The following is a 13,643-nucleotide window of genomic DNA, read 5'->3' on the forward strand; positions in this document are numbered from 1 at the left end:
CAGGGCAGCTCAAACTTCTTTTATCACCACAGGCTCTTACTTATATTCTGATCCATGTCATGGTGTTCGCATCACTTGCTATGAATCAGAAAGCTGGACAATGACTAGGGATGACAGAAAGAAAACTGATGCCTTTGAATTGTGGTGCTGAAGAAGAGTATTGAATACACCATGGACTGCTAGGAGAACAAGCAGTTTTGTCCTAGAGAAGGTGAAACCAAGCTGGTCCCTGGAGACAAGGATTCTGAAACTCCATCTTACAAACTTTGAACATGTTGCAAAGAAAGACCAGTCCTCAGAGAGGGACATCATGCTTAGGAGGGTAGAAGGAAAGCACAAGAAAGGAAGACCGTGGATGAGATGAACTGACTCAGTAACTGGGTTAATGGAGGTAGGTGTGTCAGAGATAGTAAAGGTGGCTAAGGATAGAGCAGGGTTGAGAGCTGTTGTACATAGGGTCACTATGAGTCACAAGCAATTTGACAGCATATAACAAGAAAATCCACCAATGGAACAACAGGTAATATTATTCTATAAGGAGAAAAGACTGAAGTTGTCAAAGATTTCATTTTCTTTGGATTCATAATCAGCAATTATAGAAGCAGCAGTTAAGACATCAAATGCTGTGTTGCACTGGGGAAATCTGTTATTAAGGAGCACTTTAAAGTACTAAAGAATAAGAATGCCAGTTTGAAGACTAAGGTATACTTGGTGCAAACCAGAAAATTTTCAACTGCTTTCTATACTGTGAAAGCTGGATGATGAATATGGAAGACAGAAAAAGAATCAATGTCTTCCAATTGTGGTTTTAGTGAACAATATTTCATATATAATGGAGTGCCAAAGTCTGTCTGTCTTGGAAGAAGAGCAACTAGGCTGTTCCTTAGGACAGCACCTTGGATGGTCATTTCCATCTCACATATTTTGGGCATGCTGTCAGGAGGGGCCAATCTTGGAAAAGCAAATCATGCTAGGAAAGACAGAGGGTCAATAAACAGCAAGATCCCATGGCAACAGCAACTAGCAAGTGAGAACAAGGAAGACAGAGGAGGGGTGAATGAAGGAGGGGGAAATCCAGTAGGGTAGCATAGACGGACAGATGAGGGATGAAGGAATAGGCAAGGTACAATGGGAACTCTGATAACACGGAGTGATAACATGCATTAGCAATGGTAAATAATTATATAAAACACAATACAGTTGCCTCACAAAAGCTGAACATAGAAATTCCATATGACACAGCTATTCTGCTGCTTGGAATTACCCTGAGGAAGTAAGAACTGAGGAATAAATGGAGATGTATGCACCAATGTGCATAGGAGCATTATTCATCATCGCAAAGGCCATAAGAACAGCCCAAAATGTCCAACTACAACCGAATGGATTGAGACCTACACTTGAACCAAGAGGCAGTCGTCAGAAAGGAGCAATTAAACACTGCATGGTTCAAAATTGGGAAGGGTGTACACCAGGGATGTGTCCTGTCTCCATACCTTTTCAACCTGTATGCAGAACAGATCATCTGGGATGCTGGGCTCTATGAGGAGAAATGTGGGGTCAAGATTGGTGGAAGATCTATTAACAATCTGCGTTATGCAGATGACACAACCCTTGCTTGCTGAAACTGAGGAGGACCTGAAGCACTTGCTGCAGAGGGTCAAGGACTGCAGCCTTCAATATGCATTGAGGCTCAATGTCAAGAAGACAAAGATTCTCACCACTGGACCAACTGGTAGCATCAGGATGGATGGTGAAGAGATTGAGATTGTTCACAGATTTAGTCTGTTTGGCTCCACAATCAACACTCTTGGCACCAGCAAGCAGGAAATTAAAAGATGCATTGTGATGGGAAAGTCGGCTATTAGGGACCTCTCCAAAGTACTGAAGAGCAATGGTGTCTCTCTGGAGACTAAGGTGCATCTGATACAGGCCATGGTCTTTGCAATCACTTGTTATGCATCAGAGAGTTGGACAGTGACTAAGGAGGATAGAAGGAGAACTGATGCCTTTGAGCTGTGGTGCTGGAGAAGAGTACTGAGGGTACCATGGACTGCTAAGAAAACAAACAGATTCATCCTGGAGAGGGTTAAATTGGGCTGCTCCTCGGAGGCAAGGATTCTGAGGCTCCATCTGACATACTTTGGGCATGTTGTAAGGATATACTGGTCCTTGGAAAAGGACGTCATGCTTGGGAGAGTTGAGGGCAGGTGCAGGAGGGGAAGGCCCTCTAGGAGATGGATTGATTCAGTAACTGAGGTAATCGGGATGAGTGTGTCGGAGACAGTGAGATTGGTACAGGACAGAACAGAGCTTAGGGCTGCTGTACATAGGTTCGCTATGAGTCGCAAGCAACTTGACGCACATAACAACAACAATACATTCACACGATGGAATGCTCTGCAGCACACAGGAGCAATGATTTTGTAAATCACTACCTAACTTGGAAGGGACTGGAAAGCACTATGCTGAGTAAATTAACTCAGTGTTATAAGGACAAATACTGGATAAGACCATTATTGTAGAAATAAAACGGTAACTAGTAAAATGTGTAGGAGGATTCAAGTGGGGGGCGGCAGGAGCAGAGGGATGAGGATGGGCAGGGGGATAATCATAGGATCACACAATTTGATGGGTAGAGGAGGGATAGGTAAAGGAAATGGGAAACATCTGGTATGAAAAACAATATATACAAAGGGAGCTCTGGTGGCCTACTGGCAAGAAGCTGCACTGGAATCACAGAGGTACATGGTCCGAATCCACCAGATGCTCTGCTGGAGAAGGAGGGGCACTCTCCTCCTGTACCAGTCAGATCCAATTTGACGGTACACACAAAAAAGAATAAAATACAATAAATTTTTTTAAAACCCCAATATACACAAACTTTGTAAGCAAACAAGTATAAAATAAAAATTGTATTTTAAAAAACCAACACAATCCTATGAATGAGCATATAAAATATACATGATTGAAAATATTTTTTAAAGAAATAGATTGACAAATTGACTATAACAATGGACTTGAGCAATGGAAGAGATAGTGAGAAGAGATAGGGTGATTGTTATTGTTGTTAGTTGCCATTGAGTATGGCTCATATTGCCCCTTTGAACAACAGATCTGAATCCTGTCCTGTGCCACCCTCATCATTTCTGACACACTTGAACCCACTACTGCAATCACTGTGTCAATCCACCTTGTGGAAGAGCTTCTTCTCTTTCGATGGCCCTCCCTCCACCTTTCCAAGTATGATGTCTCTCTCTAAAAAAAAATCCTCTCTTAACAATATACTCAAAATATGTGATATGAAGCTTTGTCATCTTTGCTTCCAAGCAGCACAATGGCTGTACTTTGTCCAAGATACATGTTTGTTCTTTAGACAGTCCATGAGATAGATATTCAGTACTCTTCTCCACATCACAGCTCAAAAGCATCAATTCTTCTTCTGTCATCCTTATTCAATGTCCAGCTATCAGCTGCACAAGAAGTGAATGAAAATATCATGGTGCATCTGATTCAGGCCATGGTCTTTTCAACCACTTGCTATGCATCTGAGAGATGGACAATGAATAAGGATGACAGAAGAAGAACTGATGCTCTTGAGCTATGGTGTTGGAGAAGAGCACTGACCATCCCATGGACAGCCAAAAGAGCAAACAGTTATGTCTTGGAGAGGGTACAGCTGGAGTGCTCTTTAAAGGCAAGAATTATGAGGCTTCACTTTACATACTTCGGGCGTTTTACAGTAGGGAGTGGCTATTACTTGGAGGAGAATATGATGCTGGGAAGGGTAGAAGGTTGGTGAAGGAGAGGAAGACCCTCAACCAAGTGGACTGACACAGGGACTATGCAATGGGCTCTTTTGTGTCACGCAGTGTGAGGATGGCACAGGATAAAACAGTGTTCAGATCTTTTAATAGGGTACACAGGGTCACTGTGAGTCATACTCGTCTCAATGGCACCTAACAACAAAGAACATGCACCTTAGTCTTCAAACTGCTCCTCAGTAATTTGGAGAGGTTCTTGACTACAGACTTTCCCAATGCAATATGGGAGACTATGAGTCAAAATCAACTGAATTACATTTAACATCATCATCCAAATTTACTAAAACCATTTTGCTCAAGTTGATATCAAGGGGAACTTCGTGTATGCAAAACAGGCTTTAAACTGATTCTGGATCCCAATCTCAGATTAAGTACGTCTGATGTTAGAGAAATGTTGAATTATGAGCATCAAATGTAAGGGAAGGTGTGGGGGGAAACCAAAACCCAAAACAAAATACAAAAAAAGCACAGCCAAGGAGTTCTGAATGATTTTAAAATGTGCTGACTCATTTTTTCATAGATTGGCCACCATGAGGTGTTTCTCTAACAAGTGTGAAGGTAGAATTCAGCCGTCTGCATGGAGCACATTCAGGCAGTTTTCAGACAGGATCCAGTCACCAAGGAATTCTCACTTTGATTTTTCTTACCTTTTCATAAAAATAACTTACTTGCAACTTTTAAGAAATTTGTATTCCCGACATAGAGTTTGCATTCATTATTTCTTCTGAAAAAAGGCAATTCTGAGCCTGTTTCCACCTGGTAACAGCCTACTGAAGCTGGGGAACAGGCTCCCCAAACCTCGCATCTACTTAGTCACCTGCACGTATGACCCAAAGAGGGGCCTGAGATTATTTCTGTCTCTGGCCCAGCCTTTGCCATCAGACCTCTCTGAAAGCTAGAGTTTACATCTGCATGAGACTGGAACTGAGTGAAAAGAAAAGGACATTACTCTGAACCTAGTAAGCCTATGCTCTAGCTAAGTGTGCCAATCAGTAAGGAAGAATCTCTTATTTAAAAAAAAAAAGCAAAAGCAAAAAAACTTGCCCGTGGATCGTATCACCAGATCTCACAAGGACAGAGACTTAACACCTGCACTTGGTCCTCTTCTTGTCCAGGAACTATTTAAGCTGAGTCAGAGGTGTGTTTGTACGTTTATACAGATACTCCTTCCTGCTCCAACCTCTGTGAACTCAACTCAGGACCCACTCGAGCAGATCTTCTCTGGAAGCAGCCCTAGTCTCAGTTTTAAAGGCTTTAATCCACCCAGCAGTGCTGCGAGAGAAAGCCCTAGCAAAGTGCTACCAGGAAAATGACAGCCAAGAAAACTAGGTGCAGTTCTACTCTTCAGTGCGTGAGGGTGTTGAGTCAGAACTGATTCACTGGCACAAACAGTACTCTAGTTTATAACAGTTCCATATTCATGGTCACCCACTGGCATAAAGCTAGTTTTCCACTCATTAACAAAATGCTCTTGATGGATTTCAAACTCAAAAAATTCATTCCCAATGAGGCAGAACCAACTTATAGCCTGACATTCCATCAGGTTTCCAAGGCTGTAATTACAAAGGAAGGGACTGACCATCTTTCTCCTGTGGAGCCACTGGTGGATTTGAGCAGCCAGAAACAGGAGGACTTTGGCAATTCCCTCTGGATTAGGCCACCAGAGCATCCCTTCAATGGACTTAAGGTAATCAAAACTGGCAAGAAAACATAGTATCTTAGCAGCATTTTCCTAAAATATGAGGTATGTAAGGGTTAAGGCAATGAGAACAATCTGCTCCAGGTGCATGCAATTTTCTGTTGCTGTTAGGTGATGGGGAGTCAACTATGACACAGAGCAACCCTATGAATGACTGCTGTGACCCTGCCCTGTCCAGTATCAGCCTTATTATCCGATCTCTGTCTTGCTTAATTAAGCCCATTGTGGCAATCATCATGTCAGTCATTTCACTAAGGGTCTTCTATTACCTTCCACCTTCTCAGATTGATGTCTCTCTCCAAGGACCAGTTCCTCTTGAAAATATGCACCAAGTAAGAAGAAAACATCATAAATTAGAAGTACCTCCACAAGTAATGAAAATGATAGAATCTTTATTCCACCTAAGTGGTATTCTATTACTATCTGTTCTTTATTATGACCCGGTACCAGCAAAGTCAATAATAAAACACCCCTCTCTACCAAGTGAGAAACTAGATCACTGGCTCCTACATTACTGGTAAGATTTATATAATAAAAAAAGCTGCTGTATTCTAAATTGGAAAACCTCAAGGATAAAGTTTGTTTGCTTGTTAAAATACCATGTTAATTAAAATAAGTGTTCTATTACAGATATGTTCCATGAGAGTCATAGAAAATGGTTTCCCCAAAGATAGCTGATTGAAAACTTTTCTCTTTATTTAAGTCATTTTACAGAGTTAACCTCCTATAAACACACTGAAAAATAACACACAGAGAATTTGGAGATAAATCTTGACACATTTTGACTGTCTTACTTAAATATTAAAAAAATTAAAGAATTGATCCTAAAACACTCTAATTTCACTACAAATCACAGGCTGACTCTCACATGAATTTATATCTAAAGTTTCAGGATGTATTTCCATTCATAGCTTGTACTTTACTGGCAAAGTAGAAACACTCAAAAGCACTGTCAGAATCAATGGGCTCATAGATGACCTTCCAGCAGGTTTCTGAAGGTTGTAAATGGCATGAAAAGAACTTACCCATCTTTCTCCCTTGTAACCACTAGGGAATGTGAACCACCAAATTCACTACCTTTGGGTTAGCAGTGCAGTTCTCTACAGAATACATCACCAAAAAAAAAAAAAGAATACATCATCAGAGTTACTTGGTGATTAAACTATTAACATACAGGTGTTTGACAATTACAGCAAAGCAGATTCTACCACTGCCACTGGTTGTGGAGGCACTTCTAACTCATGATGACTCATATGTCAGAGGAGAAGTGTGCTCTGTAGGAGTTTTAGAGGTTTTCCAGAAATTGACTGATCACTTGGCTTTGTTCCAAGATTCCTGCTGGTGGATCTGAACTTCCAACCTTTTGGTTAGCAGTTGAATATGTTTGTTAGCCATCTGAATCATGAGGAGATCCTAAAACAGACTGAGACTTGACAGTGGTGTAGAAGAATAATTGACAGTGTTTTCCAGTAAAATTTCCCAGAATGGTGTCCACATGAAGTAGACAGAATGAAAACAGAACCCAGGTCTCCCACTTAGAAGGCGAGAAGTCCACCACTGAACCACTGCCCATTTCAGGAGTGGTTCTGTGTATGCCAAGTGTATGGCAAAGGCCTGGAAAAGGCATCATGAAGAAAGGCTGAAGGTATTAAAAGTATTTATTCTGCAAAAAGAAAGCATATATATAAAATTCTTCCAATGTCTGCCGACAGTCTTGTATGAGAATAGTAATATGGTCCCTGCTACTCTAGGAGGCAATATTAACACCAGGCGGTAAAAGCTGTAAGTGAGCAAACTCAGGCCAATCTCAGGATGTTTGTCCAGCTCAAACTCTCTAATGACGACGGTATGATGCTGGTACGTGCCCCATACCACAGTCTTCAAATAGCTGAGAAAGTTAAATTTAAGTAAAAAGTTCAAACAGTAGTCAAGTGTATTCTGTATGGAGAATATGATCAAGAGTACTCTCAACATCCCACTCCCAGGGCAGGAAGCTTCTATGTGATGCTTCCTTCCCAGGGCGGGTCAAGGACCTGTATCTCTCTATCATCGACTTTATAAATTCAAAAGTTATACTTCATCCCTCTGCAGTATTAACCTTTCCCTGCTATCCTAATTTTTATGAAAAGAGATGTTTGTGACCCTCATTTTTTTTCTCTCAGAACCTGGAGAGCAGGGTCGTGGTCTTATCTATCCTTGTAACAGTCAAAGATTCGGCAGATTCCACTGCTTGGAATACACCCTGAGAAAATGAGAACTGAGGCACAAATGGAGACTTGTACACCAACGTTCATAGCAGCAGCAGGAGCAGCAGCAGCAGCATTATTCAACATCGCAAGGACATGGAAACAGCCCAAATGTCCAACCACAATAGAATAGATTGAGACATTATGGTACATTCACATGATGGAATACTACACAACACACAGGAGCAATGATTTTGTAAGTCACTAACTACTTGGAGAGTATTATGCTAAGTAAATGAACTCAGTTCCCATAAGGACAAATGCTGTATAATACCTCTCTTGTAGAATGCGTATGAGGATCCAAAGGTGGGGGGGGAAGGGAGGGTGGAGTAGAGGAGGGGATTTGGGAGTGAGGGGGTGGAGTTAATCATAGGGTTGTACAATTTGATGGTTGGAGGGAAGGGTGGGTAAAGGAAATGGGAAAGATCTGATGTGAAAAGAAAAAAAATTTGTGAACTTTATAAGTAAATCAGTACAAGACAATTTTTATTTAAAAAAGATCAACAGATAGCTTTTCACATAACAGACACTGAGTACATGTGTGTTGTGGAGCTGAATTACTTTATTTTCCTATACCTGGATAGAGGAGATCATCTTGATGATATGGCCATCACAATTACGTACTATAAAGTCATAAGTTTCTAAAGAGAGAAAAGAACCTTAAGGTGCACAGATCTCATTTTTTCAGAAAAGGAAATGGAGATTCACACATATTTTAATAGTTAAGAGATATACTCAATGAGATGGACTTACATGGTTACTGCAAAGGTTTAAGCACAGCAGAGATGCTGAGGCTGATGCAGGATCACACAGGGAGTGGCTTGGCTGGACATGGGCACCCATGAGAGAACTCCACAAAGCCAACAGCAGCAGAGCTACACTGTTCATAGGAAGCATCCATGTGGGTTTTCTAAGACCACATATGGAAAATATGTAAGATGCCTCATGTCAGTCTGGAGACTAAGGTGCAGGAAACAGTCTTTGCAGTCACTTGCTATGCATCAGAAAAGCTGGACAATGACTAGGGATGACAGAAGGAAAATTGATGCCTTTGAGCTGTGGTGCTGGAGAAGAGTACTGAATACACCATGCACTGCTAGGAGAACAAATAGGTTCGTCCTGGAGAGGGTAAAGCCAGGCTGCGCCTTGGAGGCATGGATTCTGAAGCTTCATTTGACATACTTTGGACATGCTGCAAGGTGGGATCAGTCCTTGGAGAAGGACGTCATGCTTCAGAGGGTGGAGAAACAGTGCAGGAAAGGAAGACCCTCAATGAGATGGACTGATTCAGTGAATGGGGTAATGGGAGTAGGTGTGGCAGAGGCAGTAAGATTGGCACGAGATAGAGCAGGGTTTAGGGATGTTGTACATATGGTCGCTGTGAGTCGCAAATGACTCGATGACACATAATAACCACCACCTCACTGTCAAATCACAACAACCTCATAAATAAAGCTGAGCCTTGCCCTATCCAGAGCCCTCCTGTTTATCTCTGATACACTCTGGCCCACTATTACAATCCATCTTGTGCTAGTCCATCTTGCTGGGAGTCTTTCTCTTTCTCTGACCTTCCACCTTTCCCAGCATGATGTCTCTTTCCAAGGACTGACCAAGAACATGCTCAAAGAACAGGAGTCAAAATTTTACCATCCATTCCTTCAAGGAGGACCCTGCTTGTACTTCCTCCAAGAGAGACTAGTTCTTTGGGCAAGCCACGGGATATTCAGTACTATACTTCTCCAATACCATAATTCCAAGGTATAATGTTTATACTGATCACATGTGGAAATTATAATGATTTGTATATTATCCAGCTAAACAAAGTATATTATTAAAATTCATCTCACTTTTTCCTTTTTCATGTACTTACTGACTAGGAAATTTTTAATCACATAGGTGACTCCTATTACATTCCTACTGGATGAAGGCAAAGTAAAACTCACATTTTGTGACTGTTGGAGTGAAGCCCTCTGCAGGAGACTATCTGAATAACAGACAGTCTCACTTCAATTTCAATTTTCTTCTTGAAGGAATTAAAATCATGGCCCAGGGCAAAGAAAAAGAAAGATACAGTACAAAAGGGTTTTGCTACTATTTATAAACTGAGTCTTACTCCATAAGTTTTGTGAGCAGGCCTGGTCTGATTTCATGCTATCTAAACATTTCTATACACCTAGGAAAATGATATTGATGTGGTCACAGTATATTCTCAGAACATAAGTGTTTTCAAGAAAATAAAAATCCCCTTTTCTTGTCCGCTTTCTGATAATTTCAACATCGTCAACTAGGCCCAAATCATCCGTGATGTAATTAAGCATTTAAAATACTAGAAATTAGATCAAAACTTCACATAAAAGTTGAGCTATTTTGTCAACATGTATATTAACATCTGTGACATTTTAGTAACCATTGCTATAATCTCAACCCACAAAAACTGTTACTGTTTAAGGATTTTAAAAAGTTTCATTTTAAACAGTTTGTGTGAAAACTCCTCAAATACAACATTGCATGTGTTTTTTTGAAATTTATTACAAAAGTAGAAAGTACTTGGTATTTTGGTTTTGTTGGGGTGTTTGGGGTTTTTTCTTTCCCCTACTAGTTTATTTACGAAACTTGAATACAAATTCGAACAAGTTCTTTCAATTTCCCTTACCTTCCTAACCATCAAATTGTACAACCCAAAGATTAATCCATCCTCCCCGCTGTATTTTTGGTTTTTTGTTTGTTTTTTTAAGATTTAGATGAGGTTATATATTTAACAAAGAAAATGATGAAATAGATGAAATATTTTTGTGAGTCTGGTTGTCAGTCATCACACCCCCACCTCACCTTTGTACTGTTCTGGATGGGCACTTAACAGGGCTGCACATTTTGTTTCTTCTTCTTGTATTTCCAAGTGGAATCGGCATTCTGGGTGAATGCTGTTCACCTGTTCAAAGTAAAAAGAACCACAAGTAAATAAAAAAATCCACAAGAGGAAAAGCAAGTAAAAGTTCTTTTAAAACTGCCACAGAGCTAACAGTTCTAAACTATTTCTACACTAATGTTTATGTAGAAGTATTATCAACAAATACAAAATCACTGGATTTTTTTTTTAGTTAGTAAATAATTTATTAACTTAAGACATTGTAGATTGTTAGTACTGATTGGGGGCAATAGAGCCCTTTAATCCAATCATCTCTTAATATTCAAGAGTCCTCCATTGCATAACCCTTCATTTGATTAAAATAAATGCACTGTTTACTCAAAAGGTCATTCTTAATGATGAGATACTATATATGGAGTCCAGCATGCCTCATCTAAAGGCAATCCTGTTTTCACTGGAAAGAGTTATAATTTTATTTTTTTAAGAGCTACAGTACATACATATTTGAAATTTCACCCTACACTTACAGATAAAATTGTATTTTTTTACTCTAGAATGTCCTCTAAAGGGAATATTTTTTTAAAGCAAACAAACTAAGGATGTCATATAGGGGAAAATACAAATGGTCAGTCATATCATTTTAGCTCCCACAAAAGTGATGAGTGATTTCATTTCCGCATTTCTCATAAGAGTTATAGCTGCTACAAAAATAACAACTAATATTGTACATGAACTTGTATAAAAGATGAAAATTCAAGATGTTTCAGTCTTGCTGTTGTTAACAACTCTAGAGAAGGCTGGTGTACTGCTTCCCTACAAAGAATAGCCAAGGAAACCCAAGAGAGGAGTTATACTGTATGACACTGTGTGACACATGAGCTCATCACAAATTTCAGTCTTAGAATATTCTTTGACCTTTACCTTTACAAATGTTCAACTGCCTACTATTCTCCTTTTTAAAAATAATCTAGCCCCAATACATACACACATTGCAAGCTACAGCAGCCCTTGAACTTCTAAAGGAGTCTTCTGTGGGTAGGGGAAGGGGTATATGAACCAAGTTATTCATAACTGATCACCCAGTAAGTTTTCAGAAGCTATAAATCACATGGGAGGAGACTGCCAGTCTTTCTCCCTTGGATTCATGCTGGATTCAAAACCACTTGCCTTTGGGTTTACAGTGCAACTTCTTACCACTAAATTAGTTGAGGTCGCTAAAATTTTACCTTTTATTAGATTAGAGAATCATATCAGGCTTGGTTATTACATTTAAACAGGTCAACTGGAATTCACCAGAATCAGAAATTCCCAACAAAATTAAGTCCACACTAGATTACTACTTTTTAATCTGTGCTACCAGCTCAGAAAAACCTGTAGCTTTTTGTTCTAGCACATACCATCCCCACATGCATAAATGAACTCCTGGTTTCAAGCTGGTTGTTTTTCCATACAGAGGAAGTCAACCATTTAAATTTCAGAATTGAAAAAATTTTATTGATTTAAAAGGAAAAGGAGCTTTTGTTAGGATTTACATTACAATAGCTGACAGTGCTATAGTGGCTTATTTAGGGAGATCTAAGAAATTAAAGCCTATAACCATACTAACCATAACAATTCCTGGTGGTTCTAGTCAAACTAGCTCATACAACACCTGGAAATCAGTCTCAAAGTTCTTACTCTCAGGGCACTTCTCAATGAAGGGGAAAATAACTAGAGCTTGGCAACAGCAAGAGGTCAGTTCTTTTCCTAAGAACTGAAAATATATCATCAGCAACTCCAACTGTCCCTAAACAACAGTATCCTGTGTTTCACAATCATAAATGAAGACATGGATCCAAGAAGACAAGGATGTGCCCACACACCCAATTCCAACAACTCTGTGCTTCAAATAAGAGGAAGTATTCTTGAGAACTAAGTAATGCATTAATAAGTTCATTTAACAAACTTCTATTCAGTTTAACTTTCCCTCCTGTCCTTTTAAATGAAGTGAACAAGAAGAACATTTCCAAAGGGAGCTCCTCAACTCACATCCAAATTTGACAAATATTTAATGAAAAGCAGTAACCAAGTAAGAGGTAAGGTATCATTAATGGCAAAACCCACTATCCAAGAGTTGATTTTCCACTCAAAATGATCCTGTAGGACAGGGTCAAAGGCTCTACAGGATCTCCAAGGTGAAAGCTGACTGCTACATCTTCTTCCTCTGGTGTGAACTGGGGACCTTTAGCGTAGATGCCAAGTGCTTAACCTGGGCAACCAAGGCTACCCATTTGATGACCAAGCAAACTCCAGTTTCTCTCTGAAATGTAAAGCCTTCCCTAAGCAAAGTCCCAGGATGGATGTCCCCAGCCTGGCTGGCCAAACACCTCCGAGAGTAAACGACCAGGAGTTGTGTTTCTTTTAAAAAAACTCGTTAAAAAGCAAACTGAATTTTGTTTCTAACACATCACAGGAATGAGATAAGGAGAGAGAAGAGTGCATCTTCCTAGTCCCAGAGTCCTAAAGCCTGGCCAAAGGCGAGCAGCCTGGCTATCCACAATCTGCCCTACAGACCTGGAACTCCATATGGCAGCAATTCTACTTGTCTGCGCGCCCCCGGGGGCGCACCTTGGACCACCCCCCACCCGGATTAGTCCCGGCCCCCCACTCGCATCCTCCACTTTGTTAGGACTCAGTTTGCTCAGTTTGCGCAGGTATCTCCCCAAACCGTGGGCAAGGAAGCAACGACCGGGCCGGGGAGGGACGCGAGTCCCCTCGGGTCACTCACAGAGGCCAGCAGTAAGCCGCAGCAGGTCAGCAGCGCGGGGGCTCGCAGCGAGGACGCCCTCATACCGCGAGCGGGCGCCCCGGGGCGCAGCGGGCTCAGCCGGACGCGGGCCAGCCCGGGCCGGCCGCCTTCTTCCAGAGTGCGCGGGACTCCGCGGGCAGGAACATGGGTCGGGCAAGCCAGGTGCGGGGCGCCCCGGACCTTCTCGGACGGCCCGCACCCCACGACCGGCTCTGGCGGTTCG

The 13,643-nt window shown here is 41.0% G+C and overlaps 1 protein-coding gene across 1 annotated transcript in view; it reads right to left on the reverse strand.

Moving 5' to 3' along the window:
* Positions 1–13,462, reverse strand: part of VIPR2 (vasoactive intestinal peptide receptor 2) — a 300,833-nt gene extending 287,371 nt beyond the window's left edge. Inside the window, exons 1-2 of the mRNA XM_006887663.1 lie at positions 13,400–13,462; positions 10,596–10,695 (exon numbers count right to left, since the gene is read on the reverse strand). Of these exons, the coding sequence (XP_006887725.1) occupies positions 10,596–10,695; positions 13,400–13,462 (163 nt within the window). The remainder of the gene's footprint in view (positions 1–10,595; positions 10,696–13,399) is intronic.
* Between the last annotated feature and the right edge of the window lie 181 nt (positions 13,463–13,643).

This window comes from Elephantulus edwardii, unplaced genomic scaffold (genome assembly GCF_000299155.1).
Source record: "Elephantulus edwardii isolate Elephantulus edwardi_28Jun2011 unplaced genomic scaffold, EleEdw1.0 scaffold00060, whole genome shotgun sequence".
NCBI classification, from domain to species: domain Eukaryota; kingdom Metazoa; phylum Chordata; class Mammalia; order Macroscelidea; family Macroscelididae; genus Elephantulus; species Elephantulus edwardii.